Source organism: Centrocercus urophasianus, unplaced genomic scaffold, assembly GCF_019232065.1.
Source record: "Centrocercus urophasianus isolate 14NV4802_14NV808 unplaced genomic scaffold, USGS_Curo_1.0 seq_23, whole genome shotgun sequence".
Lineage (NCBI taxonomy): Eukaryota > Metazoa > Chordata > Aves > Galliformes > Phasianidae > Centrocercus > Centrocercus urophasianus.
In genome coordinates this window covers 6,744,050-6,770,784 of record NW_024884789.1, presented here as the reverse complement: position 1 = coordinate 6,770,784, position 26,735 = coordinate 6,744,050, and the positions used below count along the sequence as shown (strand labels likewise).

The following is a 26,735-nucleotide window of genomic DNA, read 5'->3' as shown; positions in this document are numbered from 1 at the left end:
GAACAGGATGGTTTGCATAGGGGAGCTGATGCTGACAGCCATCAGAAAGGACAGACGATGTGCAGCTGGGAGCAGAACTGCATTGTTTGTGCCTGAGATCCATTGGGCTGCGCTGGGAATGGCACTGTCACCTTCCCCAGCAGCAAATGGGATGGCTCAGAGCAAAGCCTCATGTGTACCAACCGTTCTGCCTGCAACACTCACCTGTTTTCTCTGGGTGCTTTCCACCAAAGCCTCCCCCCAGCCCACCTTGAAGCCGTCTGCAGCTGAAGAATGGACAAAACCCTTCCTAAAAGCAGAGCAACCAGCCCAATTCCAGCCAATTCCATCCCATTTGAACCCTCTGAGCGTCTCACCAAGCTCCCTACTCCCAGCCCTCCCTCGCTGAGATTTCTTAAATCCCATCAGCAAACCCCTGCAGGTGAATGAAAACAGAACTGTTCCCACAGAGGTCTGCTGCCCTGAGCCCCAACACAGGCTGGCCACAGGGATGGAGTTATTAGCTCAGGAGCGCCGATGGCTGCTGTGTTAATGGCTCTTTTGTCCGTTGAACTGCCTGTCTGTGTGTGTGCTGGGTGGTTATTTTCCTGCCAGCTGCCGTGTGGTTGGATGCTCTTTGGTATTTAGTTTTATCCTATTAAGGTGGATCCCAATTAATTACATAGAAGGGAGGGAAACAAAGGGAAGAGCCGAGGCCATTCATTTTCAGCTTGTCATCGTGTCTCCTGCTGTGAAAAACACTGGGAAATGGGCACGGACCCCCAGACCCATGGAGTGGGTTCTTTCCTCATGTTCCCATAGGGGATGCTGCTCCTCTGCTTAGCAGGGTGCCTCCTTCCCACATACATGTATAGGGGCACAAGGTGAATGCTGGGGTTATATAGGGGTCCCCAGGGCTATAAAGGTCCCCACTGTCCTGGCACCTATCTGCCACCCCAATGGGGTGATGTCCCCAGAGCTTTGTGGGAATAGCAATGTCATGGAGTGCTTTATGGAGCTGAGGCCCTTCACCCAGGGCTGGCTGCAGCACAGTAACCAGTGTGGGTGAGCATGTCCCCAGCTCCATGGCACTAATGCCACCACCTGGATGCTGCTGTCCCCATCCCTGGGCTGTCAGAGGGGCTTCTGGGGGGCAGGAATAGTCCTGACTGTCCTACACACCTGGGGAGCTTATGAGACAGAGGCATGCCCCAAAAACATACAGAGCATCCCTGGGGTTGAAATGCAGGTTATGCAGGTGCAGGTTTATGGGTGTGCAGGCTGATAGGAGCACAGGATGGATATAGGCTGATAGGGCCACAGGGATGTAGTTCTGAAGGGGTGGAGGATAAGTGCACGTTTATGGGGTTTCATGATTATGGGTTTCAGTTTAGGTGCAGGGCTATAGTGATGTTTATTTATAGGTGTTCAGGGTTATAGAGATTATGGGGTGCGGAGCTATAGGGATGCAGCATGTGTGCGGGCTTCTAGTGGTAAGGGGCTACTGGGCTATAGCAGTGCAGGGTTATGGGGACGCAGGATGGATGCACATTTATAGGGGTGCGGGTTTATAGGTATGCATGCTTACGAGCAGCAAGATTATAGGGGTTAAGGATGGGTGGAGGACCACAGAGGTACAGATTTGTGAGGGTTCAGGATTTTGGCCTGGCGGGGCTGTAGGGGTGCAGGGCGCGTTTCAGGCGGTTCCCGCTGTGCGCGGACGCGTCCCGCAGCGCTCCTCCCTCCGCCAGGGGGCGCTCTCTCACTCGCTCCGTGGACACTCTGGTGCGCCCTGCCTCGCTGCTCCGCCCACCGGAAGCGGAAGCGGACAGTGAGGGTGACGCCTTCTCGCCGCCGCTGTCGCGGTGCGTCGTTGTGTGGTGGCGGAAAGATGGCAGCGGCCATAGAGTAAGCGGCGGCGGCGGGCCCAGCGCCGGGCCCCGGTGGTGAGCGCGGCCTGCGCCCTTTGTAGGCACCGCTACGCCGTGGCCTCCACGCCCGGAGGGTTCCGAGCTCCTCCGTGCCCCCAGGGCATGGTCCTGAGCCGCGGTTTCCTGCGGAGCAGAGGGAGAGCGGCCCCCCGTCCCCAGCCTCCAGTCAGGCTTCTCCTTGGAGCTGCTGTCCCCTCGGTGGCCCACAGGCTGCCCCGTTCCCCCTGCCTTCATGCCCTCCCTGGGCTCCCTCTGTCTCAGCTGCAGGCTGCCCCTGGCTGCTCTCACCCGGTTCCCGGTGTTTGAGTGTCCCTGTGGCATCCACGTACGTGTGCTGCCTTCCTCAGCTCGATCCTTTCCTGTGCCCTGCTCTTCAGCAGGCAGCTCTGCAGACCCCATCGCCTTGCTGGGTTCCCTCTGGGTACCTACCACTGTCTCTGTTACGTCCCCACTGAACCCTCTCTCCCAGCCTCTCTCCCGAAGGTTTTCAGCTGGCCCCCTCCCTCAGGGGGTTGCCCAGAACTCCCTCTCTGTAAGCAGCCTTGGTGAGGTCCCACAGTGAGTGTGTGTGCCGTCTGCAGCAGGGTGAAGATGAAGTAGTGCTCTGACCATGGACCATGATGCCCCCACAATCAAGCCCCGCCGCATCCAGAACCAGAATGTCATCCACCGCCTCGAGCGCCGTCGGATCAGCTCTGGCAAGGCCGGCACCCACTGGCACCAGGTCCGAGTTTTCCACCAGAACGTCTTCCCCAACTTCACCGTGGTCAACGTGGAGAAGCCGCCCTGCTTCTTGCGCAAGTTCTCCCCCGATGGACGCTACTTCATCGCCTTCTCCTCCGACCAGACATCCCTGGAGATCTACGAGTATCAGGGCTGCCAGGCGGCAGAGGACCTCCTGCAAGGCTACGAGGGGGAGATCCTGGCTAACGGCAATGACCAAAGATCTGTCAACATCCGAGGGCGGCTCTTTGAGCGCTTTTTCGTCCTGCTCCATATCACCAATGTGGCCTCCAACGGGGAGCACCTGAACCGTGAGTGCAGCTTGTTCACTGATGACTGTAGGTATGTCATCGTTGGCTCTGCTGCTTACCTCCCCGAGGAGCCGCACCCGCCCTTCTTTGAGGTTTATCGCAACAGTGAGTCGGTGACCCCCAACCCTCGCTCCCCTCTGGAAGATTATTCCCTGCATATCATTGATCTCCACACGGGCAGGCTCTGTGACACGAGGACTTTCAAGTGTGACAAAGTCATCCTCTCTCATAACCAGGGGCTGTACCTCTATAAGAACATCTTGGCCATTCTGTCTGTGCAGCAGCAGACGATTCACGTCTTTCAGGTGACACCCGAGGGGACTTTCATCGACGTGCGGACAATCGGCCGCTTCTGCTACGAGGACGATCTGCTGACGCTGTCTGCGGTGTATCCCGAGGTGCAGCGGGACTCTCAGACGGGGATGGCAAACCCCTACAAAGAGCCCTTCATCAACTCTTTGAAGCACAGGCTGCTGGTGTACCTGTGGAGAAGGGCAGAGCAGGACGGCAGCGCGATAGCAAAGAGGAGGTTCTTCCAGTACTTTGATCAGCTGAGGCAGCTCCGCATGTGGAAGATGCAGCTTTTGGATGAGAACCATCTGTTTATCAAATACACTAGTGAAGATGTGGTCACACTGCGGGTAACAGATCCTTCACAGGTACTGCCTGCCACCTGGGGCTCCCTGTTGCTTGGGGGCAAGTGCTCTCAGGCAGGTTCAGTGCTGTTCCGAGCAGCATTTCCTAGCTGAGCCTGTGATTGTTCACTGGATGTGCTGTTTAGGACCCCATTACTTCATTCTTGTGTGAACATTGGACACCCTTGGTATTGAATAACTTCAGTGTCTTTTGCTCTCATGACTTCACCACATTGTTCATAACTGAAAATGAGACAGAAAAGATCTTAGGTGTTATTGAGTCCCCTTTCTCCAGGGATTGTTCCCTGTGCTCACAAGTGCTTCACGGTGCTCTTTCCCTCCTAAATCCCCAGCTGATTTTTTTAGCTGCTATTTCATGTAATGCACTTGCATTGTAGAGGTAGTCTCTCCCTTTTCTTCTGCATCTTCAAGCATGTTTTTCAAATATAATATCTCCATTTTTCACCAGTAGAATTACCTTTTCTATTCTGCCTACGTACTTACACTTTCAAGCTTCTGTCAGAGCTAGTATTTATGATCTCTCCAAATTGAAGTAGCAGCTCTTAAATCTAGCTAATGTGCCAATTGCTTTTCCTTTCTGTTTAGTACTAAAGAAGTCAAATTAGAGTAAATGTAGCTCAGACAGTGCTGGGTCCCTCCAGGCTTTTCACCATCCCACATGTTGATCATCTCTTTTCACCACTGTTGCTGTTACTCAGTTTTTGAGCTATGTGAAGCTGAGCAAGACATTTTTCACGTTAACCTACTTCAGTCTTAATCTGTGCTTTGTTTTTGTTTGTTTGTTTTTGGCAGTATTTGGGAAAAATAATTAATAAATCTCCTGCTGAAGTTTGTCAGGTAGTTCCCTAGATGTTTGTTTATCCTTCCTATCCCATCCTTCCCATCTTGCTGGTTCCAATACTTAGACCTTAATGAAACGAGCAATAATTCTTTGTGACCATGATTTCTCTTTTGTATTTGTTTTGGGCTAATTATTTTGGGAGAGAATAAAAGAGGCTAAAACTGTTTTACCCACTGGTGTAGAATGGAATGGCTGTCTCAGGAACACGAAAGCTTTGTGGATGTGGCTTGCAGTGTGTAGCTTGTTGCTTGTATCCAGAGTGGTGTTCCTGATCCAAGCCGCAGGCCACCCCCATGTGAGTGTCTGTGGGAGTGTCAGCTCTGCTCCCTGCTGTGGTTACCAAGGTCTTTGTGCCTGCTTTGCCCCAACCTGTTCTTGACTTGCTTCACCTGAAGGTTACTTTCAGACGCAAATTGTGGCTTGTTTGCACTCTTCCTCAGGTGATGTATTTTCTGCTGAAGGAAAGCATCTTATTTCTTCTTTCTTTCAGCAGAAAATTCCAGCTGTGGAGCAGCCTGACCTGCCTGAGTTCAGTCTTGGTGTTGGGGCTTTGTGAAGAACACTTTGGTCACAGAATACCTAAAGCTCCCATTTTTTCTTTCACCTATCAGTGCAGGACGTGGGTTTGGTCTGATTTCAGGATCTTTCTTTAGGCTCTTCTGTTAAGGAGGCTGAGGAAGTTCCTGTTTACGCTTGCAGGTTGCCTGTGCATTGCTGTGTATGTCTAGTTTGGGGGTTGCTGTTTTTGGCCTGTGTTCCAGCTTTGCCAGCTTTGCTGTGTGCTTTTTGTAACAGCTTCTGCTGCCTGTGCCACACTCGTGCTTTGTCTGCATCACAGGTGCTGCTGAAATGTAGGAAGGAAGATTTCTGTGGTTGAGGGCATCCTGTGTTAACCTGGCAAAGGAACTTCTTTGTTTAAGGTTGGAGGAGATTCCCTGCAGTTTTAAAAGATGTAAATAGTTTCTACTTCTGCTGTCTCCTCTCTGCTTCAAAGCTGTATTTCAGAAGGGCTTTCCTTTCCTCAGGCAGTCATTCAGTGAGTAACCTCATTCAGTGTGCTTCATTTGAACGTGTGGGGGTCGGGTTGTACGATCACAGTTTATTTTGGGGCTGTCAAACAAGTGAACCTTGTGATATTTACAGATGGATGAGGTGGGCAGAGTGCCTGCCGTCATCGCCGAGCATTGACTGGGAGCGGGATGTGAAGCATTCACAAACTGTGTTTATGAGCAGAAGACTTACCCAGATCTGTGCATGTGCCCAGTGAATTAGCTGCATTTGAAGCAGGGATGGGCTTTGTGGTGCTGGAAATCTAGCCCTATCCTATCTAATGACAGCTACCTTTGGTGACCAAGAACTGCCCCTTCCTGGTGAGCTGGGAAAGTCCTTTCCCTTTGTTGCAGTTGTGCTGGTACAAATGCGGTGTTTTTCCCCACCTCTGCCTTGTTGCTGCTGTGAAGCACTGAGATTGCCAATGTACAGCACGGTGCCTGAGCCTCCTCGCACGAGAATGATGGCATTAAAAAGAAGTTGTTCATGTCTTTCAGATTTTCATTCCTGTGTCAGCAGGGTATCAGGAGGGTCCAACTTTTTGTAGGCAGTGGTGTGGTGCACAGCGCTCTGAATAGGCTCATCCCTGTGTGGTGGAAATACTAAGAAGAGAAAGCAAATAATTTCTCTGCATAAAGGAAAGGATGATTTGTTGCCAGCTAGCACTGGGTTTAAAATCATTTTGTCAACAGGAACGAAAATTAAATTTGGCACTTCAGAAAGCATTTTGGATTTGGTGGAGGGCAGAGAGGAAGAGAAAACAGAAATATTGACATCCAGTTTGAGAAGAAAAATTGGAAGCCCATTCAGTTGTGGTTTTTTTTCCATAAATAACGACATGGCAGTAAACAGGTGGATAATTTGGTGCCTGTTGAGGTATTTGAGTAGCAGAAGGGATTAGTATGAAGATGTGGGATTCTCCTGCTCTGCAAAGACGTTTGGGTAGGATTTGTGGCATCACATGGGGAGGAGGAAGGGCCAGCTTCCCTCTGCCTGCTCTCTGGCTAACCCTCACCTCTGCTTCTCTCCCCAGCCTTCATTCTTCGTCGTGTACAACATGGTGAGCACGGAGGTCATAGCCGTGTTTGAGAACACGTCCGATGAGCTGCTGGAGCTGTTTGAGAACTTCTGTGACCTCTTCAGGAACGCCACTTTGCACAGCGAGGCGGTTCAGTTCCCCTGCTCTGCTTCCAGCAACAACTTTGCCAGGCAGATCCAACGCCGGTGAGCCATTCGGAGCATGCTTTGTACCGTGTAGACACGCTCAGCCCCGTCAGCTGAAGGCCAGTATCAAACAGCCACCCTGAGAAAAACAGCTCCTGTGGTCGCTGTGTGATGCGAGGGGCTGCCTGGGACCTGCTTCATCTCGCAGCCTCGTGCACCTGGTCTCATATTCCACAGTATGTGTCTTTGTACAGCAAGGAAGAAGGCAGTGGTGCAGTTCAGTGCTTAGAAGAGAAAGGAATTTTAAAAGCAAGATATTGCTGGCTCTCTTTGAGTGGTACCTCCTGTGGAGTTCATTAAAACAGTACTGCCCAGTAGCTTTGGGCCCCGTAGATAAGATTTATCAAGATGCTACATCGTCTAATTGGATGTATTTTGCCAAGTGGCCTTCTTTAAATTTAGTGTGCAACAAGCTGTGTTCTGTAACAGCAGTAAACAGCTTGTGATTCTCACTGAACTCTGCTTGGAGAAAGGAAATGGATCCGCCTAGACTTGTTGTGAAAACTGAGCAAAATATCAAAATATCCAGGGTTTCCAGAATGTTCTTTAACAGTCAAATGTGGTTTTAATGAGGCAGAGTGTGTTATTTCTGTTGGAATGTATTTTTATGTGACTCAGGGTGTTTTGTTCTTCTAGTGACTTGTTTGACATCATCCAAAGTACTTGGCAGTCACTTATGGCAGTGAAGCTTCGGCTGATTTTAGTTTCACATCCCCTAAGTAAGAGGAAGCTGACTGTAGCATCGTGGAGCTCCCTGTCACAAAATCCCTATTGCTTAGGGGGAAAAAAAAAGAACGAGGGAGCTCAGTGCAGGCACCTAAAGAACAATTTCTGCATTGTGCTGAAGTGTAGAGGAGAATCTGTTCATCCACTCGACTGTAAGAACGTGTAACAGGAATGTTTAACTTAAGTAGCCGAGTGTAATAATGCTGTATACACAGCAAGCTGGCTTTTGGCTGAGTGTTTGTGTTCAAAGGGAAACAGTTTACTGACTGTGGTGTGTGACGTTCGTGCAGCTGATCTGTCTGTTCTTGCTTGTGGAAAGCTCAAATTTTATTTGGAATGAGAAATCCAACCTGCGTTTGTCTCTTTACCTGGAAGAGCTTTGAGCTCGCTGTGGCTTTGAAGCGCGTTCTGCTTCTCTTCAAGGTTCTTCCTCATCTCAGGTTTCTCCCTCTATGTGTTTAAAACACAATGGCTAGAGAGGGAGGGGGGGATTCTAGAGTCAACCTTAAGGGCTCAACTGTTGCTGTGAAACACGCTGGCTTTTGCTTATGCTGTTTACAGGCTTTGTGGCAAAACTTGGATTGACTGATAAGCTGCTAATCCACCTCTCCCTGTTTCTGATCCTGTTCATTTCCTGTACTGTGGTGCAGCTGAGGCCAGACCTTGTGGATAGGCACGGTCTTGTCCTTCTATCAGTTTGGACTTTCAGAGCAGAAACAGTAATGATGAGGGAGGATAAAAAGGTCACCAGAGCTGGTTGATGGTTGAATCACTCTGATACATCTTTGGAAGCGAGCTGTTCTAGTTCTTACACTGCTGCTGCTTTTCTTTCTCTATCAGTTTTCCTCCTTTTTTTTTTTTTTTTTTTTTTTTTAATCTGTTCACCTGTGGCCTTTGTGAGTAAAACCTGCTTCTTGGTTTGCTTCAGGTTCAAAGACACTATTGTGAATGCCAAGTACGGGGGACACACAGAGGCCGTGCGGAGGCTGCTGGGCCAGCTCCCAATCAGTGCCCAGTCGTACAGTGGCAGCCCGTACCTCGACCTCTCCCTTTTCAGCTATGATGACAAGTGGGTGTCCGTCATGGAGCGGCCCAAGACCTGCGGTGATCACCCTATAAGGTACGAAACAGGTCAAGAAGCTGTATGTGAGGAGAAAGGGGAACTCTAAATCACCTGTGAAATTTGCAGAAAGAACAGACATCGGTGCCTTTCTCTCTCCACGTCCTTTGGCCAGGGGGTTTATTTCAGTAGTTGCACAAAGCTTGGCCAATCTCCTCGTGATAAGTCTCACCTTATATGTGTGGGAGAGCCCTTCAGGTTTTGTCACTGAGCTGCCTTATGGAAGACTTGGGTGGTAAAGAGTGAGCCTTTTCCATATGAATGCTCTTGTTCCTCCTTCTAGAGCAGTTCAGCCCCCCTGTGTGGGCTGCAGATATGTTTCTGGGTGCTTGCTATCCTTCCTGTGCTGGAAGGATTCTTTCTGAGCACGTAGGGTTAACTGGTAAGGATCACCTGGTTTGTCCTGTGACTAAAACATTGTCTGGCTTAGGTGTTATTCATAAAGCTTCTGGTATTGATTTTGCTATTTTCAGACTGCCTTTTTTTCCCTATTTACGTTTCTCACCCTGGGAGCCGTACTCCTCTTCATGTCCCTCTTCTGTCTGTGATCTATAGGAAATTTGTTTCTGTAGTAGAAGTTTAGCCAGGTGTAAAAGCCATTCTGTGCCTCTTATGTCTGAGTCTTCATTGCTGGCAGAAGGAAGAACTCCAAGCCTTAGAATAAGGATGTTTGCAGAGCTTCTTTCAGAAACGCCGTGACTGTTTACTTCTTTTTGTTGGCTGCAGCTATGGTGGCAAGCAGTAGTGGTTAAAAATTCAGCATCCCCTGCCTGAAAGGCTCAAATCATTGGGGCTGAGTTCTCCAGGCAGAACAGGCTTTCCACTTACACTGTTGCAAAAGAGAAATGAACCTACGCTCGAAAAACAAAGAGAGCCTTCAATGTCTAAGTGCTTTGTTTAGCAACTGGACGCGTGTTGGGGGCTCTGACAGCCTCAGGAGTCCATTCTGGATGGCTTCCCAAATTTATTTTCATCAGTGCATCCTCAAAACCTGATTTCATGTCTCCCCTGACTCTGACTCAGGTGCTAGGAATCTTCTGATTATTCCTGTGCTCTCAATTCCCAAATTATGTATATTTAATTGATACATATACATTTTTTCCCCTGCCCTTATGATTTGGTTTAATCTCCAGCTCCCATGCTATCTGCAGAGAAAAGCCTGCCCTTTCCCCCTTGTCATGCTTGACGTTGGGAAAACTTGCAGGGCAATGGTTGTCTGCCAGCACCGACCTGCGCAGGGCTCCTGCAGACAAAAGGGAGCAAAACCTCAGTCATTTGCTGTGGTTACCGTCTTTGTAGTAAACAAAGCAAAGTGCCACCTTTCCTCCCTCCCTTGAGCAACGCGGCATTTCAGAGCCAGAGCTTTGAAAGCTCAAAGCTGTGCAGTCAATTAGGACTTGAATAGGGCCTGGGAGCAGTGGGGCTCCTGGTTTTTGGGAAGTAAGCAGAAGACCAGGCGCTAACCTTAACCATTGAGTAGCTGAAGTAGCACTGCTGTGTTTCTCACATACGAAACAAAGGGATTAATAAAATAATACTGCTGCCCGTTGTGGTTGGAAAGCTTGGAAATGAGGGGCGGCAGTAATGTAATGCTTGTAATGTAAGTCCTCTGAGTGGCTGCAGTGCAGAGAGCTTGGGCAGCGACGGGTGTTATGGACCGCTTGTATTTCCTGGCAGGACATCTGTGAGATGAAGGCCTCTGTTTTACTCACCAGTTTCAGCACCTCTGTGCCTGGTGCTCTTTTGACCCGTGCTGCTTTTCTGTGTTCGGCAGGTTCAGCCCTCTGGCTACTTGAGAGGCCAGTAGTGGTTTGCTGTCAGGCGGGAAGGACTTCAGGTCCCCATCACTGCCATTTTCCAATATCTTTTCAGGAGGCTTGAAGAAAAATTCAGTGGGTGAAATGATGGGACTTGTGAGGAAGAGGCTCTAACACAGCTTTACCTATAGCAGGGGGTCTCTAAAATCCATCTAGATGGCTAATAAGGAGCCATTTAACCAAAAAATTGGTCTGCAGATAAATCTTCCATTTTCATATGGTTTGAAAAGGCTGGTCTTGCTGTTTCTGTTGACATACAATTTTATATTGCAGTGCCTAATTTATCCCCAGAGTAAGAGCCCATGGAAATGGCCTCTGATTGCAGAGCACTTTTAAAAATAGATTTAAAAATACCAAACTGAACACATCTCTGAGATTACAGGGAGCTTCATCTTGAGTAGTAAATTATTGTGAATTGGGGAGAGAGAGGAGCAGACCAGGGACTATGCTTTATTTAAAGAATGACCCTCCACATACCCAGCCTTGTGTAGGAGGGAGAGGGCTTTTAAAAAGCCAAATACCAAGATTGTGACTCTCTTGCTGAGTTCTTGTGTGCAATTTTCAGGCAGAGCTGGCTGGCGCTTTGATTCAGAGGAAGAGAGAGGAGAGTGGCCCTCCAGGAAGAACATGAGGATCTCAATAGGCTGTGCTGTTAAAATGTGGAGTATGTCTGCTCCTGAAACAGCATTGCCTGTATCTGTCATCACCTGTTCTTTCCAGGCTGAGAGCTGAGTGCATTGTATTGCTTGCCAGAAGTGGGGGGAAATGTGCTCTAGTATTAAAAGCATTCTCTGTGTTAAAACCAGAGGAAAAATGCAAAATGTCCACGTCCGCAAAGCGATGGTGGAAAAGGAAAAAGCTGGAAGACAAAATGGCAATTCTGTTCCCGAAACTGAAAGGGCAGAGAAAATGCTCTAAGGGGATGAGTTCTTCAGGTGAGAACTTGAGTCCTGTCAGCTGGAGCTCAGCTGCCTTGTGAAGGTACCAAATCCCCCAAACCTCCGCTGTGTTCTTGGGAAGAGTGGGATCGTTGCAGAGAGTCCCCTGTTCCCACAGCAGCTCAGAATAATGTGTAAGGTGGGCTTATATCTGCTACAGAAAGTGAGCCAGTCCTCTGGTATGCAGAGAAGGTTCAAGAAGCAAATGGCTTTCTAGACTTTGGCTTTTCACTGCATTGCCTCATCCCCTTGGCAGTGCTGAAGCTGTGTTCCAGAGCTCGCCTATTTGGAGACACAAATGTGCTTCCTCGGACCGACAGCCAGATTTATGGGCACCAGCAGAAAAACACATCCATTTGCCTTTACCTCTGCCCTTGCTGTGATTGTTAAATGCTGTCCACCAGACACTTCCTGCTCAAACTGTCATCTTGGTGATTTTTGTTGTTGCGTTTGGAAATCTATCAGGATTTGCAAAGCCTAGTTTGAAGTGTAAGGTGGAATATGGCACCGTGGAGCCAAACTGGATCCAGGTGTTCACCTTCCTCTGTTGAACAGCGATGTAACTAAGCACAAGTGCAGCAGCATACTGACAGCAGCAGGAGAGGGAAGGGTTGGCCTTACAGCTGGAATGAAGGCCATTGCTAAGGGAGGCAGGCTCCATCCTGTACAGTGTATCTGCCATAGGCATCAAGCGGAGCAGCTTGCATTAAGAGAGTATAGAGAGTCAGCACAGAAGACAGAGTTTTCTGACTGAGAGGAAAAGAAGTCTTTTTCTAGACAGTGAAAAACTAGCTGCCCCAGGAGGGACTCTCCTCTGTCGCCAAGAGCCAGACACCCAGCTGAGGATCTCCTGCCACTGAGGGAGTACCAGAAACTGAACAAGGCACTTGTCTCAGATTGTGAAGAGTCCAGATGGCAAAGTCAATAGTCAGGAACAGCCGTAATTGACTTTCTCTTCCTTTCAGATTTTACGCTCGTGATTCTGGCCTCCTGAAGTTTGAAATCCAGGCGGGACTCCTGGGGCGGCCCATCAATCACACCGTGCGACGCCTGGTTGCGTTCACCTTCCACCCCTTCGAGCCCTTTGCCATCTCGGTGCAGCGCACGAACGCGGAGTACGTGGTAAACTTCCACATGAGGCATAGCTGCACGTAGGGCAACGCGTGGGCAGGGCAGCTCTTCTCCTCGGGTCTGGGCCTCTGCCACAGACAGACCAAAGCCGGGCACTCACACCTTCTAGGAAACCAAACCATCGATCGCGTCGAGAGGTCTGACCTGGGAGCTCCCACCTGCCGGCATCTCGCAGTGCCCTCAGCTGTGAAAAGGTGATCTGTTGAAGTCAGACCTGCAAATATTTCTTCTCACTCTTTTCGTACCGCAGTGGTTCCCGCTGCGTTAAGCACTGCTGTTGTTCCTTATTCCTGTTGATGAACAAAGTGTAGCTGAGGTTTGTTTCTCGATTTCCCAGAGGCATGTCTGTTTTCTCTCCTGTTGTATGTCTTAGGATGGCAACCATGGAGCTTTGCAACATATTTGTGGAGCGCTCCCTTCTGCACTGATGCTTTCCTACTTTGTCAAGACAAACAGCCTGTCCTAGAGGGAATGGATAGAAGCCACGGGGAGAGCTTAGAAATACAGCTACCCGTATTTGTATCACCAGTATTACTAGGGAAATGAAATCCTGTTCTCATCCACACCATCTACTCACACGATTTTAATATGCAAGAGGTTAGGAAAAAGCTGTGAGAAATCGTTGGAACTGAGAGAGATGAGGTGTATTCCTGACTTTTATGCAAGTAATTTAATCTTTGTGCCTTAGTATCCATAAAGCCCCTAAGTGGAAGGTGGTAAGATAGTACCACAAACCTGTGCAGCTGATTGCGTCTCTGATGCATGAAAAAGTGGGCAACAAGGAGGGAGGGTGGCTGGGAGGAGTTTGGAGAATAACAGCAGCTCCTTGCTCTTGAAGGGTTTCTTTCTGCAGTGTGGATGAATCCTTATGGGCATCTGCAGGCTTGCTGCTGAGCAGAAGGGAGTCCCAGCTGCTGGCACCCTTCTGTGTGCTGGAGAATGACCGTGGAGAACTAATAGCATTTGGGTTTTTCCAGGAAGGAGGGAGGAGACCTGAATTACTGTGCATTGCTGCAGGTTTGCAGTTAAGAGATGAGTTGACTTACGTTGCTTACCTATCCCTGTTTGATACGCTGTTCTCTGTGAGAACCCTTTTGGGTATTCCCAGGCTTCAAAGCACAGCTGGCTGGTGCATCATGTTCGGCGTGGTGCTGAGTGGACCACTGCAGTGTCTATGCTGCCTAGAAATTAAGCTCCTAGGTGTAATACTGTTTGTCCTGTTAGTTGGTGTGGCCTGCCCTCCTCTGTTAAAAGCGGAATTCTTGGTTGCAGAGCAGCATTTGTGTTCTGCTGCACACAGACTTGTGACTGTGTGCTATCAAGCATTGCAGCCATCCCACGTGAGTTACAGAGGGGACATCAGAAAATTGGTGCTTGTGCACGGGAGACACCTGCTTTAAATGACCCTGTTGGTGTCATCTTTGGACCAAAGTGGGCTGTGGGTGATGTGTTGTGGCCACATGCCTGTGAAGAACAGTACTGATGTCAAACAGTCATTTTGCATAGTAAAGCATAAGAAAATAACTTTGTGTGTTGATGGTGCCTGCATGAAGCATGAATGTGGGACCTTGCAGGGGAAGGTGGCTGAGGATCTTCAAGTCAGCCTTTAGTCTCTGTTCTATGGTATTTACTTTCCCGGCCATGCTAAACTTAATTCTAGGACAAGATGCTGTATTTCACTGCTCTTTTTCTGGTTTATGCACTGTGGGTTTCTCAGGTGTTTCAGGAATGACTTCAAGGTTGGAAGACTGCTAATAGAGGGAGCATCAGGCCATGTGTGCTTTAGGTCTGGGTTCCTCTCCATCTAATAACACTATTTGTCAAGGTTTTAGGTTTTATCCTGTGATCTGTTCCTCAAATATTCAATTAAAGCTCCAAGTGGAGAATCATTTGCACATAGTAGATCATGGAATTATCTTCTTCCTGCACCACTCTCACGTTTGTTCACACTTTCAGTATGAGACTATTTTTGTTTTCTCCAAAGCTCTCAGCAGCTCCGTTCAAGACTGGCTTTATGCCTTGATGTCAGCCTGGGAGGTCAGTGCTTATTAAAATAGCTCCCAGGTCTCCGTTTAAATGTTGTTTGTTTGTTTGGGTTTTTTTTGGGTGGCAAAAATATAAAGCATTTTTATATTAGCATTTCTGCAGTAGGGGCTTTTGCCAGATTCAGGCAGTCCTGTGTGATGCAGAGAGCATGGCGTGGGTTGTTGGACTCGGGGCTGCGAGACCAGAGGTCTGCTCTTATTCTGCTATTAAATTGTTTTGTCACTGAGGGCAAATCTATTCCTGTTCCATCCGGTGTTTTCTTCTCTGTAAATGAGGCCAAAAACATATTTTCAGCTTTTGTAAAACGCTTTGAGATTCATGGACAAAAAGTGCTGGGTGAGTGCTAAGTATTTTCTTATTATGTTTGCAGACAAACTGATTGATTCATTCTGGGTACTAATTGCCTTTGAGTAGCATTGCAGATCCTCTGGTCGTGGCTGCTGCATTTTATATCTACAACAGAGTTAATTTTATTACAGAAATGCATTGGAAGAAAAAAGTCTCTCATACTTGAAATTTTGATTCTTTATTCATTAAAACAACAAAAAAAAAAAAAAGTGGGGAGGGGGGGAGGAAAGGGCAAATATTTTCTACCTGATATTTTTCCTAGGCTAGGATGAAGATTTGTTAGCAGCACAACACAAAAATGGAATAAACAGAATTTGCTGTAAGAGCTCGATTGATTGTTTTTGTTTTCTCAGAACCTTAGTGGTGCAGCCAGGAGTCCCATTGTTAGGAAGAGATGGTAGGGATGTGTGCTGGGCTGTGCAGAATTATTACCCGCCAGTTTCTGGCCTCTTCCTGACGTCTGGAGTAGCAGTGTGCTTCCTACCAAGGGCATTTCTGTAGTTGCTGCAGATTTCTCCTTCTTCCCTCCAGGAGAATGCTGGGGGAGGAATACTTGGCCTTCGGTTATGTTTTCCTCTTTTAATTTTATTGCTAGTCCGTCTTGCACTCAGACTCTTCCTTTAGTCCATTTTATAGCACTTGCCTAACCTTGTGGCCATTTTCTGCTCGTGCTCCGTGATCAAGAGATAAAGGTTGAGCTGTACAGATTGCTTGGCAGAAGTCATCACCTACCCATTGCTTGTTAGGGCACTTGCATTTTCCAGCTGTGTGCTGCTTCAGGCATGAAATATCTTTTGTACAACATCATGGCTGAAAATTTGCAAACGGTTCTGGACTGGGACTCTCTTGTAACCCACTGCTGCTTTGTGACCACCCAGCATTGTGCCTGTGTAAATTGGTTCCTGTACGCATCTGCAGTCTTGGCCCTGAGAGCTTCTTTGAACCTTCCTCTATTTTGGTGTGTGCAGTTTTCTGTTGCTTTCCTTTGGAGACCTTGAGCATGTCAGAAAGCTCTTGAGCCTGCGGCTCTTCAGAAAGGTACTAAGTGACAAGGAGATGCTGAGATGCTTGACTTTAATACCATGTTTGTTAGGTAGTGGAATCCCATCTTTATTACTTCTTGTGCTGCCTTTGCTTTAAAAAAAACTATGTAATATTTCTTATATAAACTGCATTAGTCAGCAAGCCACAGAAATCCCAATAGAATCAAATCTGTGTATCCGTTAATGGCGTGTTCCTGCTTCAACACTCCTTCTGGTCAACCCTCCAGCCCTGAGCTGCTGTCCCTGATACAGCACCCTGATTTTCTCTGTGTTTTTGTTTTCTCAGAACCTTACTTTTGCTCACGTGCTGGTGTCTGTTATGCTTTCTTTGTTCTCTTTTGACCCAGCTGGAAGAACCAGATTTCTGAAGCTTTATTTCAGATTTCTGGTGCTTCCATATGTTTTTTTTATTGTTTTTCATGTTTCTGTCCTCTGATTGCTTTTCTGCCAGCTCTTCCTGCAGGATCTCTCAGGACTTTGGAAATGGAGATGATGTCTGGGAGGTACTGGGACGCGTGGCCCTCCCAACAGCTTTCCTCCTGGTGGGAGCCTTTATTAGAAAAGTCAGTCCTGTGGGCAAGCAATGGGACAGGATTTTGTGGGTTTGCTTTTGTGTTGCTTTCATAGTTGTTAGTGTCCCTGAATGCTTGTACTTTCCTGTCTTGTTAGTGTGGTTGTAAAAGCTTTGCTGGCCAAATACTTCCTTACGAGGAGGGAATGGTGAAAGGGCTTTTATATACCTTTTTTTCTTTTTTTTTTTTTTGTAGCCCCTGGGCTGCGGGGGCTGAGCTGTGCAGTCAGTCATTGTAGCAGTAACAGCCTGGCACTGCCTGCCAACTAGGCTGACTGCTCATCAGGCAGCAGCAGCCCCTGCTAGAGCTGTGTTCTGGCTGAGGTCTGATTAGCCTGTGTTTCTTTCAGGGTAGCAACCAGGGAAGAGCTGTCCTTATTGTGTAAGGAAATTAATTCTTAGAAAAATACTGATGTGGAAAAACCCTGAATTGCATATTCTTTTCCTGATGTTATAACATAAAAATACCACACCGGCTTTAGACTAGCGTTGTGGAAATGAGTAACTTGTGGGTGACTGCAGTGTTCCTACCAGAGAGAACTGAACAGGAGATGTTAGAACAGGGGCAGAGTGTCCCTGGTCCCAACTATTTAGGGCTGGGGTGCAACATCTGGTTAGTGTTTTGCAAAGATACCGTGTGCACCTGTGTGTTAGAGGGCGGTTTTAGAGGAGATGGGACTGCTTTACAGCAGAGTGGCAGGGAGATGCTGGCTAGATGCAGGGAGAGGAGCCTGCTGGGGAAACTTTCTGAAAGGAGCAGCAGCACGGCGTTTGGCTGCCATGGAAGAAAATCCTACAAGAACTGCAGTGGAAATTCAGGGTGACACGGCAAATTCATTTTCTGCATTCTGCTTTGTTCAAGTACAAACTGGTGTCTTTGGAAGAGTTCACCTTCTGTAGATGACAGAATTTAGCCTTTTTAAAGCTGTCCTTATCTTTCTTTTTTTCTGTGCCAGGCACGGACCAAAGCAGTCCTGGCTCTGCCCAGAGGATTCCCTGAGCCCCAGCTCTAGGCAGTGCTTCATCTCGCCCTGAAAACTATTCGCAAGCCAGTTCTCATCTGCCATGACCTCCATCCATCCCAGCGTGCTACAACATGAGGAGGGAGGCAGAGCACTATGAGGACACATTGGATGCCCCAGGACCCTGCCTCCATCAACCACATTTCTTGTATACGGGTCTGCTGAGGATGCACTGGTGGTGATGGCACTGAGCACGGAGCCTGTAGGACAGCCCAGCCCTAGGGACGGTGGCACTATGGCTGTGTCAGCAACTGTGAGGCGTGAAGGGAGAGCGCTCCATGGGAAGCCCTGTCAAGGGCCCTGTGATGTGATTTAGGGCGTGAAGAAGAGCGGCGGGCCCGTGTGTCCACCCAGAGCCTTCCTGCTGGCCATTTGATAGCTCCTCAAAGGCGCAAAATGGCGTGGGGCCGGATTAGATGTACCCTCAGCCTGAGCCGGGAGATATGGCGCTCGCCCTCCGCCTCCGGCCCTCTGGCACCAGCGCCGTCACCATGGCAACGGGGAGAAGCAGCCATCCGCATGGAAACGGCCTTGCTGCAACATGCAGCGAGTCGGGGGGAAAATGGTTCAAGTGGCAAGTTTGGAGGGGAGAGGGGCCCTGCTGTGTGGTGCTGGCCCCGATCGCAGTGCTGTGCGGCAATGGAGATCTCTCCTTAAGCTCTGGAACTGCCCCAGCACGTGCCCTCGCCATAAGGATGGCTTTTGTTGCCGCTGCCCTATTTTTTTTGTGTGTGTCTAGTCCTGAGGTCAGGGTGAGGCCCAGATGAGCTGTGCTGATAACCACGGGCAGTGTAGCTTAGTTACTGTTTCAGCCCTGGCTGAGAGTCCTTAATGCCAGCAAAATCCCTCTCTGTAAGCAGAAGGGGAAGCTGGCAGCCAAACAAGGTCTCCTGTAACATAGGGCAGAGCAATGTCACGGCTGTACGGTGCAGCTCTGGGCAGCAAGGTTGGAGCTAATCTCTCCCTTCCTCCCTCTCACTCCTTATCCCCCAGACAATGGCCCTGCCCACGCCAGCTCCATCCTCAGAGGGTTCCGATAAGGGCTGGGAGAGCAGCTCGGCTGCGAGGCTGCTTGCACCCATCTGGCTTTGTCCCAGTTTTACACCGGCCCCTGGGTGTAAGCCCACCCTCTTGCAGGGATTTCCACCAAAGGAGCAGCTTTGTCCAACATGTCTATGGGCAGATTGTCTCGCACCATCTCCCACCGCTGAGGCAGGCTGCTTCCCTGCTGCGTGCTTCACAAGGAACCCAGCAGGCTGCTCAGCTCTGCCCGTTTTCTTCTGGTGTTGGTTCTGACAGCTGAGGAAATTAGAAAATTTACTTGTGCTGTGGATGCAGCAGGAGCAAAATGAAAGGCAGCAGCCAGGTATCTGCAAGGGGCGGTGTGGGGGCCATTGCTGGCAATTAGGAGAGTGAGTTGTTTGCCTGCGGGTTGCTGTATGGAGAGATGAGAGCTGTATTTCACCACCTCAGCTTGGGGGCTGCTGCTGAGAGGCTGGAGGTGAACATATGTCTTTCTCCTGCCTGGCCCTGCGTTTTGTTACCTATGTGCAGTGGGAAGCCCGCTCTGCACAGGAGCAAGCAGAGGGAACAGGGGCTGAATGCTGGAAGCAGTAGTGATGTGGCTGTGAGGTATAGTGGATGTTTGTTCGACTTTTGCAAAATGAGCCATGAAGTGGTGTAGCACAGAGAATAGATTTTGGAGTGCCCTTCTTGTCTACCTCCAAGGTCCCCATCTTTGCTGGTTTCTGGGCTGGCAGATCTTGGGGAAGTTTTTCATGCTGTGTTTTCTCTTCCTGTATTTTTGTCTCCTCACTCCTTCTTTCTTGCCCCACCTTTTTGCTGCCCACACACCCTTGCTTTGCTCTCAGCCCCTCACACCCAACTCTTTTTCCTCCTGCCCGGCTTCTCTACCAAACTGTAAACTGCTCCCCAAGCAGTAGCTTTCGGGGCTCCCTAGCTGAGAAGAGGTCCCAGACCCATGCATATTCCTGCTCCTAGCTGTGGGGCATAGGAAGCGAGTTGTGAGCTCCAAGGGAACAAAAGGACCCCGCAAAGTGGCAGCAGCAGAACGGGAGAGCATCGCAGAGGAGGCGTGAGTGGTTTCAAAAAAAAGAAATACAGTGAGGCTGCATCTCCCCAAGAGGACCCTGCAGCCCTGCTCCATCGTGAGCCCAGGGACTTGGATGCTATTAGGCAGTTCATTAGTAAAACCTCTGAGCCGTTCCCTCTGCTGTTGAGTACCTATTAATGCCTCTTGAGGGGAGAGGAGAACAACGTGAAAGCACAAAATCTGAGGGCCCTTGATCTCTTTTTGGGCTGAGAGGTTGGGGCTGGGGCTGAGGGGCAGCTGTGGGGAGGAGAGGCTGTGCAGGGACGCGGGGCGTGAAAGCAGCAGCTTTGCGCATCCCTGATTATCTTGAAAGTCTGAGTGCAAAACATAACCCGACTTGAACTGCAACTTCTCAGAGCCTCCCGAGGGGCACGTTGGGGTTATAAACACCTAGTCAGAGCCCTGCTTCATGCCGAGTTCGAGCCAGGTATTCTTGCACCGTAGGGAAAGCAGGCAAAACCTGCACAGATGTCCCTGACAGCTGCAGCTGGGCTGCGGTAAGCCACCCCTGCTGCGACAGTTTATTAGCACTGCGGGGTCTGTCCCCTTCTCCTTGCTTGTGTATACAGTCAGCTGTTAAAGGACACTGACATCACTTAATTAATGGTTTAATTGAATCTCACAGAGGGATCGAAATTGGCTGCCTGACTCCTGCCACTGAGATGCTCGCGTAGGAAATAGTAAATCACCAATTCAGCAAATAAAGCTGCGCTCTAGGTAGAAAGTCCCTGTTGTAGGGGCGAGGGGAATAATTCCTCTTTGCACAGTAATATGCTATTAGAGATAAGTCTGGGGCTATTTTTTTCAAGCCACCAGGTGTCATCCCTGGCCAAGGGAAGAGTAACTGGGTTAGACTATCTCCCCAAGGCACTCATTAATGGGGAAACAGACCTGAGGTAGCGCTTTATCTCTAAGTCAGAACACTGTTTTGTATTTCACCCCCCGTATAATGGAGGTACATGGTATTTTAAAATGAAGGGCAATACTCAAGAAAGGCCATGGTAGAACTGGGATGAGGCTTTGCAGTCAGTAGCACCTTCTGAGCTTGTTTTCAGGAGGGAAAAAAACAAAAGAAAAAGCTTTTTCTGAGAGTTGGGAATCAAAGATGAGCAGGAAGAGGAGGAAGTGGAGAGAAAAAATGTCCTGAAGCAACAGGAAAGCCTAAAGGGGGAGGATGTGACCCTAATGATGGTGCTAATGCTGTGGTCTTACTACTCCAGTAATTGCTGCTCAGGAGGAATGCGAGCCAGTAGAAAACAGTATTCTACCCAGGCACCAAGAAAAGCAATTAAGACTGGTAAATACCAGTGGTTGACTAAAACTAGGCCTTTAATTAATAGTTTCATATGAAGGGTAAGGAAATCATTAAGTGCTACTGGTGTCTATTAATTCCCTGCAAGAGGAACCACAATAGAGGGTTTTAAGAGTTCTTTCACAGTACAGTGTGTGCGACTGAGCCCTTGCATGAAGGGGGAGATCTTGCTTTGTGTAGTTGTGCTCTCCCGTATCACTGACAGCTGCCCCTGAAGCCTGGATTTGCTGTGAAATAAACAGCTCAGACTGAGCATTTAGCTGGGACACAGCTTAGGGGCTGCTCTGTCAGGGCTGGAGTGAAAGCAGCTGGAAATGTAACCAGTTAAAAGGTGCACAACTGAAGCACTGTGCTGGAAAGCTTAGGGAGGATACACGAAACTGGAGGTTCAGAAGACAGATATTGCTTGCTATTGCAAGGACCTGGTCACAAAAGTGCGAAACTAACATCCATCCCTTCTATTCAGGATGGAGAGAGCTAAATGAACATCAGTTGGAGGAAGGAGTAGAGATAGGTACCCAAACCAGGCAGAGTGAACAGGGAGATACAACACCCGCTGTCCTACCGGTGGCTGCGTAATCAGATATTCAGAAATACTCAGAAACTAAGGATGTTACAGGGCACAGCCTTTATTCTAAGTCTGGATAAGAGAAAGATTTGCTGTAGTTCTCTTTGATTCTCAAGGCATCCACCTACTCTTCCTTGAATTTCAAGAAGACCACGGATCTTTTTGTACTCTTGCTTGTTCAATCCATTCCACTGTATTTGTCTAACATGGGCATTTCTGCTGCACTGATGCAACAAGCAGCTTGTGGTACAGAATGGTAGTGTTTGGTTTTCTCAGTGTGTGATGCAGTGCATCACTGACAAGCCTGCCAGCACTGACTCGTGCTCCTCCTTTGTCAGGGCCACTACAGTGCTGTGCAGAAAGCAGTCTGCTGCGAGGCACTCCAGTGCTCATGGCTGCCTTTGCCAGCTAGCTGCCCAGAGAGTCAGTTAATCTTTGTGGTTCATAGTATCTTCTCCTTAAAAAGAGTAATATGGAGTCACTAGAAGCCCAGCCATGTTTCTGGAGCAACGGGGAAGCTCTTCTAGTCTGTCAGACATCTGTGAAGAATCTCTCTTCCTTGCTGTCAAATTTGAGACAGCTCAAGGAACTTCCCTTCAAGATAACTTCTCCTCTATTCAAATTCAGACAGTTGGAGTAAGGTAAGGGATTCATCTGGATCTTATTTTATTCTCTTCTGTCAAATGCAACTCAACAGGCTCTTCTAAGCAGACTGATTTCTTTCAAAACCTGCTGTATGCCATTCAGCCCCATGAAGGAGGTTCACTGCCTTGTTGCCATGGTACCCTTTCTCTAAAGAGAAAGAGAATAGTTAATTATGCAATTTAAGAAACGAAGGAGGAACGACAAAGAGAAATAATAGAAAGGAAGATTCTGGGTTTGTGATAAAACTGCTGGCTGCACCAGAATACACTGTTTACAAGTGAAATGTTTGCCCAGCGTATGCTGGATGTAGCAAAGGATTGATTTTCTGGCAGCATGGATTTCAAGGAGCTGCCCTATGCTAGGCACTGTGCTTTTGCCATCCAGGAGATCAAGCCTGTAGTCAGTTACTGCTGTTACTTTCTTTGGTTAACGTTCCGAAGAGACTCAGACATATTTGTTTGGCTGCAATTCTCTCTGGATGGAGGTAGGGCAACAATAATACATCACAAATTCATGACAAGCCCATGCTGCCCGTGGATATACAGAAGCACAGTTCAAGATGAAAATGTTTTAAATCTTCTTGGCAGCAGTTTGTTGTTCTCAGGCCTAACCCCCTGCTTGCTTACCCCAGGAGCTCTAGCAAATCCAGTTTGTGGTGCACAAGGCAGAACCAAGGGGACTGCAAGCAGCAAAACTGGCACAATCCCAGCCCTTTCGAAGGACTGGCATTTTCCATTTGCCAGCAGCACCGACAGGCTGGCTACAATGTGACTGCAACAAAGCACCACAGCAGACCTTTGACAGTAATGGAATCTGACTGTGCCGCTCCACGCTGTGCGAATGGTGAGAGTCGCTTCACGCACACCACAATAAGCTCTGCAAGCCAGGTGGAAAAGTGTTACCCCATGCTTAGTTTCCAAATGTGTGCAGTAAGGGAAAGACAGAAGGAAGATGAAGTGACCCCATGCAGTTGTTTACTACAGAAGACTGAAGGAGATCGGATTTAGTACATACCTAATGTTCCCCCTTGTACCTAACAAGAACAGTAATAGCACTGAAGGCTAGACAAGAGCCACATACTGTGGAAAGAGGAAGAGAGCAGCTGAGAAGCAATAACAACCCAAAATACTTCTAGAAACACAGCAGGAATGACTGTCAAAAGACCAACATTTTAATCAACAAACTTTACACACAAGAGGCTTCCCACTAAGGAATTACACGTATTCCTGCATTTACCACCAGCTTCTTCTACCCCTTGGGCTTCTAAGGCCCAGGATGGTCTTCTTAAACCTTCTCTCATCAAAAAATTGCAGGGAGGATGGCTTTCCAACCCAGCCCCTGTTACAGAGCTAATACTGAACGCAGTGTCTCTTCCGTTCCCTTCTCACATCCGCCTGGCTTTCCGAGGGCGGCAGCCGTTGTGTGGAACCGGGGTGTTGTCAGTGATGGAGATGACCTCCAAACCTCCCATAGTCAGCCCCTTGATGGCAGCCTGGAACAGAGCAAGGCAGCAGATGATATACTGTTATCAACACACTGCAGAGCACAAAAGGGAAGAGGCTGAGGGGCAAAAAGATTGGTCCCCTGTGAAAATCAGCTTCGCTCAATAGTTCTACTTTGGAATTATCTTGTAGTATTAATATCAGAAGGAACAATTTAAACCTCTCTCTCCACTCCTTTCATCAGAATTCCCATCAGCATTGGTGCTTAAGTGGCAAGAAAACAAATACAGCTTTTATTCTGTCTCCAAAGGAAGTGATTCTGAAATTTTTATTATTCTATGTTTTCTTCACTAAGCATTTCAGTGATGAATTCTTTGTATCACCTTCAGAAAAACAAATCAAGTTAATCGGTATTGTCATGAGACCAGCCTCAATTTAAAAAAGAAAAAAGACACAACGTGGATGATGTCTGAGAAGGAAAAAAATACGAAAGGAAACTGACACCTACTTTGCGTCCTGGCCCCAGTCCTTTCACCATGACTCGTACATGCAGTACACCTTTTCCACGTGCTTTCTGAGAAAGGAAGAACTGGTCAGTATTCTCTTTGACAAATCTGCCGCTGTTCTGCCTCCCCTGGGCTCCTTCATTCCCTTTTGACCTTCTATCATAGTATTCTTTAAGTAAAAATAAAAAGTAGGTGGTAATGGATATGGAGAAGATAGATGGGGATCGCCGCACAGAACAAGACACCAGCAGAAAAGGAGCCTTGGATAAACAGTGGCAGTTTGAAGGAAACTTGTGTTAAGCTGTCAACTCTGCATACAGAGAAAGTCTGACATCAAACTATCCATGACCTAAAGACAGGACAGAAAATGACACATCCATGGATACCTGACTAACAAGGAGCATCTCAAAGCTGTTTTCCCTTATCTAATGCAGTGACTTTTATCTTGTGATCAGTGGATTCCTTCTAGAGGGTAAATGAGAAAAGCAGTCAAGCTTTATATTCACTGTGCAGGAGTCCACAGTGACAGTGTAAAAATGCTAGGGGCTTGCAAATTGAAAATGAAAAACACCTGCTGTAAAGCAGAGCAGTGCTGCCACCAAGTGGAGCTCCTCTGGGTCTCAGTTTCTGTATTCAGGTGCAATTAATCTACTACAAACTTCAACAGGAATAGGAACAAATCTGGCCAACCACTGTTATGCAGCTTTTATGAGGCTCCAATGAGCAAGGCCTAATAGTGGAAGTGTTCTTATATTCCCCTGAATCAACCATAATAAGCTGTTGGCCAGCAGTGGCACAGAACACCTCTGACATGAAAGGTTCCACGTAGTTTAGGATGAGGATTTTCAGTCTAACCTTGCCTTACTTTGCTGTAATGAGAACTGTAACACAGCCAGCCTCATTTTTTCCTGTCGCCTGGATACCTACATAGTTTTTTTTTTACATTAAATTGTATGCATCTGGAAATTACATCTACGTGGACATCACCTTCTCTGACTAGAAGTGCTGGCAGAAGCTCATTTCTCCTGTGGCAGAGAACAAATACAAAAATTTCAGCCAGTAATTACAGCCACTTCTCAATTCCCTACAGCACGAATTTAAACTGCTGCTGAGTCAGGGGCTTATATTTCCAAAATGACTGAGGTGTGTTCCCTTTCAATGAAAGAGCTATGAAACGAGCTAGGAAATGATAGGCTACAAGTTACAGTCAGCGCTTGCACAGCTAAGCTCACTTTCTGAGCATTTTTATCTGATGTTTCAAACAGACTTTGCCAGTGTGAAGATGCTTGCTGTCAGCAAACGGCAGTGTGCTGCTTGAGTGTTAATGAGCAAAGGTCTGCAGTGCTGCTTATGAGCAAGGGACAGCAATGTGAACAAGAAGCAAATTGTCTTCTGCCCTGCTCTATTCTCCTGAATGAAGCTACTGCACTTGTCCCCCATGGACCCAGGTAGCATGGGGATGCAGGAGAGTGACAACAGGCAGTGCAAACTCACCGTTGCTGCCGCTATGCCAGCTGTCTGTGCCGCAATGGCAGTTGCCTTCTTGGCATTCTGGAAACCTTCAGTGCCACAGGATGTGTGGGCAAACGGCCTGTTGTCAAAGCTGACCACTTGGATGTGGGTACTACAGCAAGAGAGGGACAAAAGAAAGAAAGAAGCTCGAAGAGGATTTTACTGTCATAATGCATGGCTCCACCACAGAACTCGGCTCCCTTCTCAAAGCCATAAGATCTCTTTCAAGGCACATCAGTTCTACCCACATGGACCTCCCAGCAGTGAACTTCGGGGTTATGGTGGAGAATCCAAGATGGCAGAACCTTTGTGGACAGCCCGTTCCTACTGACTGTCCCAAAGATACAGCCAACCCTTTCACACACACTTCTCACAGCAAGCATTTTACCTTTTCCATTTCACAGAATCACAGAATGGTTTGGGTTAGAAAGGACCTAAAAGCCCACAGTGCCCCAGTCCCCTACTGAGGCTGGGTGCCCCCACCAGCTCAGGCTGCCCAGGGCCCACCCACCCTGATCCTGAGCACCTCCAGGAATGGGGCACCCACGGCTCTCTGGGCAGCTCAGGTTTACATTCTGTGTCACGAACTTCCCTGTTTTGTTTTGTTTTGTTTTTTCATTTGAAATGCAAAGCTTGAAGTGCATTGCACAGAACGGGAGAAGCTGTCTGCTCACTTGTTGTACGTGGCTTTGATGTGAGCTATCGGGATCTCTTCATACGTCTTTCCATCCCACCTCATGGAGTTCCTCTGCAGGATTAAGGGGCTGAGGAGCAAGACGACAGTTGTCAGACACCGGCTCTTTCCATCTGGGGAAGGAAAGAAGGGACGCAGCGACGCCAGGAGCCCCGTATCCCCGTGCGAGGCCGACGCCGGCCGGCTCACCTCAGCTCGGTGCCGCTCAGGCTCTCGGCCCCTTTCTCCGCCAGCTCCTGCAGCCTCCGCACACCTGCGTGCACGCCGCGGCCTAGGCCGGCGCTGCGGGAAGAACGGGAAGCGTGGGGAAGCGAGGGCGCGAACGGCGCCCGGAGCTCATCCCGAGCCCACCGAGCACCGAGGAGCCCCGGACGCCGACATCCCCCCCTCCGCTCACCCGCAGGCCGCCCCGCGCAGCCGTTGCCGGGCGATCGTTAGCACGGTGTGCATGGCGACCCCGTCCCGC

At 48.5% G+C, this 26,735-nt stretch overlaps 2 protein-coding genes across 4 annotated transcripts; one reads left to right on the top strand and one right to left on the bottom strand.

Annotated features, from left to right (window-relative positions):
- The first annotated feature begins 1,802 nt into the window (after positions 1 to 1,802).
- Positions 1,803 to 15,294, top strand: DET1 (DET1 partner of COP1 E3 ubiquitin ligase). 3 transcript variants are annotated; one of them, XM_042824598.1, is made up of 5 exons: positions 1,803 to 1,887; positions 2,492 to 3,603; positions 6,525 to 6,715; positions 8,370 to 8,561; positions 12,282 to 15,253. In XM_042824598.1, exons 2-5 carry the CDS (start codon positions 2,521 to 2,523, stop codon positions 12,469 to 12,471), a joined length of 1,656 nt encoding a protein of 551 aa, XP_042680532.1. In that variant the 5' UTR covers positions 1,803 to 1,887; positions 2,492 to 2,520; the 3' UTR covers positions 12,472 to 15,253. The 3 variants fall into 3 exon arrangements, with proteins under 3 accessions (XP_042680532.1, XP_042680534.1, XP_042680533.1); XM_042824600.1 differs by having other exon boundaries at positions 1,805 to 1,887; positions 2,495 to 3,603; positions 12,282 to 15,294; XM_042824599.1 differs by having other exon boundaries at positions 1,841 to 1,925; positions 12,282 to 15,294.
- Positions 15,295 to 23,264: 7,970 nt separating this feature from the next.
- MRPS11 (mitochondrial ribosomal protein S11) lies at positions 23,265 to 26,722 on the bottom strand. The gene is made up of 6 exons (XM_042824003.1): positions 26,667 to 26,722; positions 26,459 to 26,551; positions 26,250 to 26,339; positions 25,558 to 25,687; positions 24,066 to 24,131; positions 23,265 to 23,607 (listed from the first exon to the last, which is right to left on the bottom strand). The coding sequence occupies exons 1-6, from the start codon at positions 26,717 to 26,719 to the stop codon at positions 23,500 to 23,502; spliced, it is 540 nt and encodes a 179-aa protein (XP_042679937.1). The 5' UTR covers positions 26,720 to 26,722; the 3' UTR covers positions 23,265 to 23,499.
- Between the last annotated feature and the right edge of the window lie 13 nt (positions 26,723 to 26,735).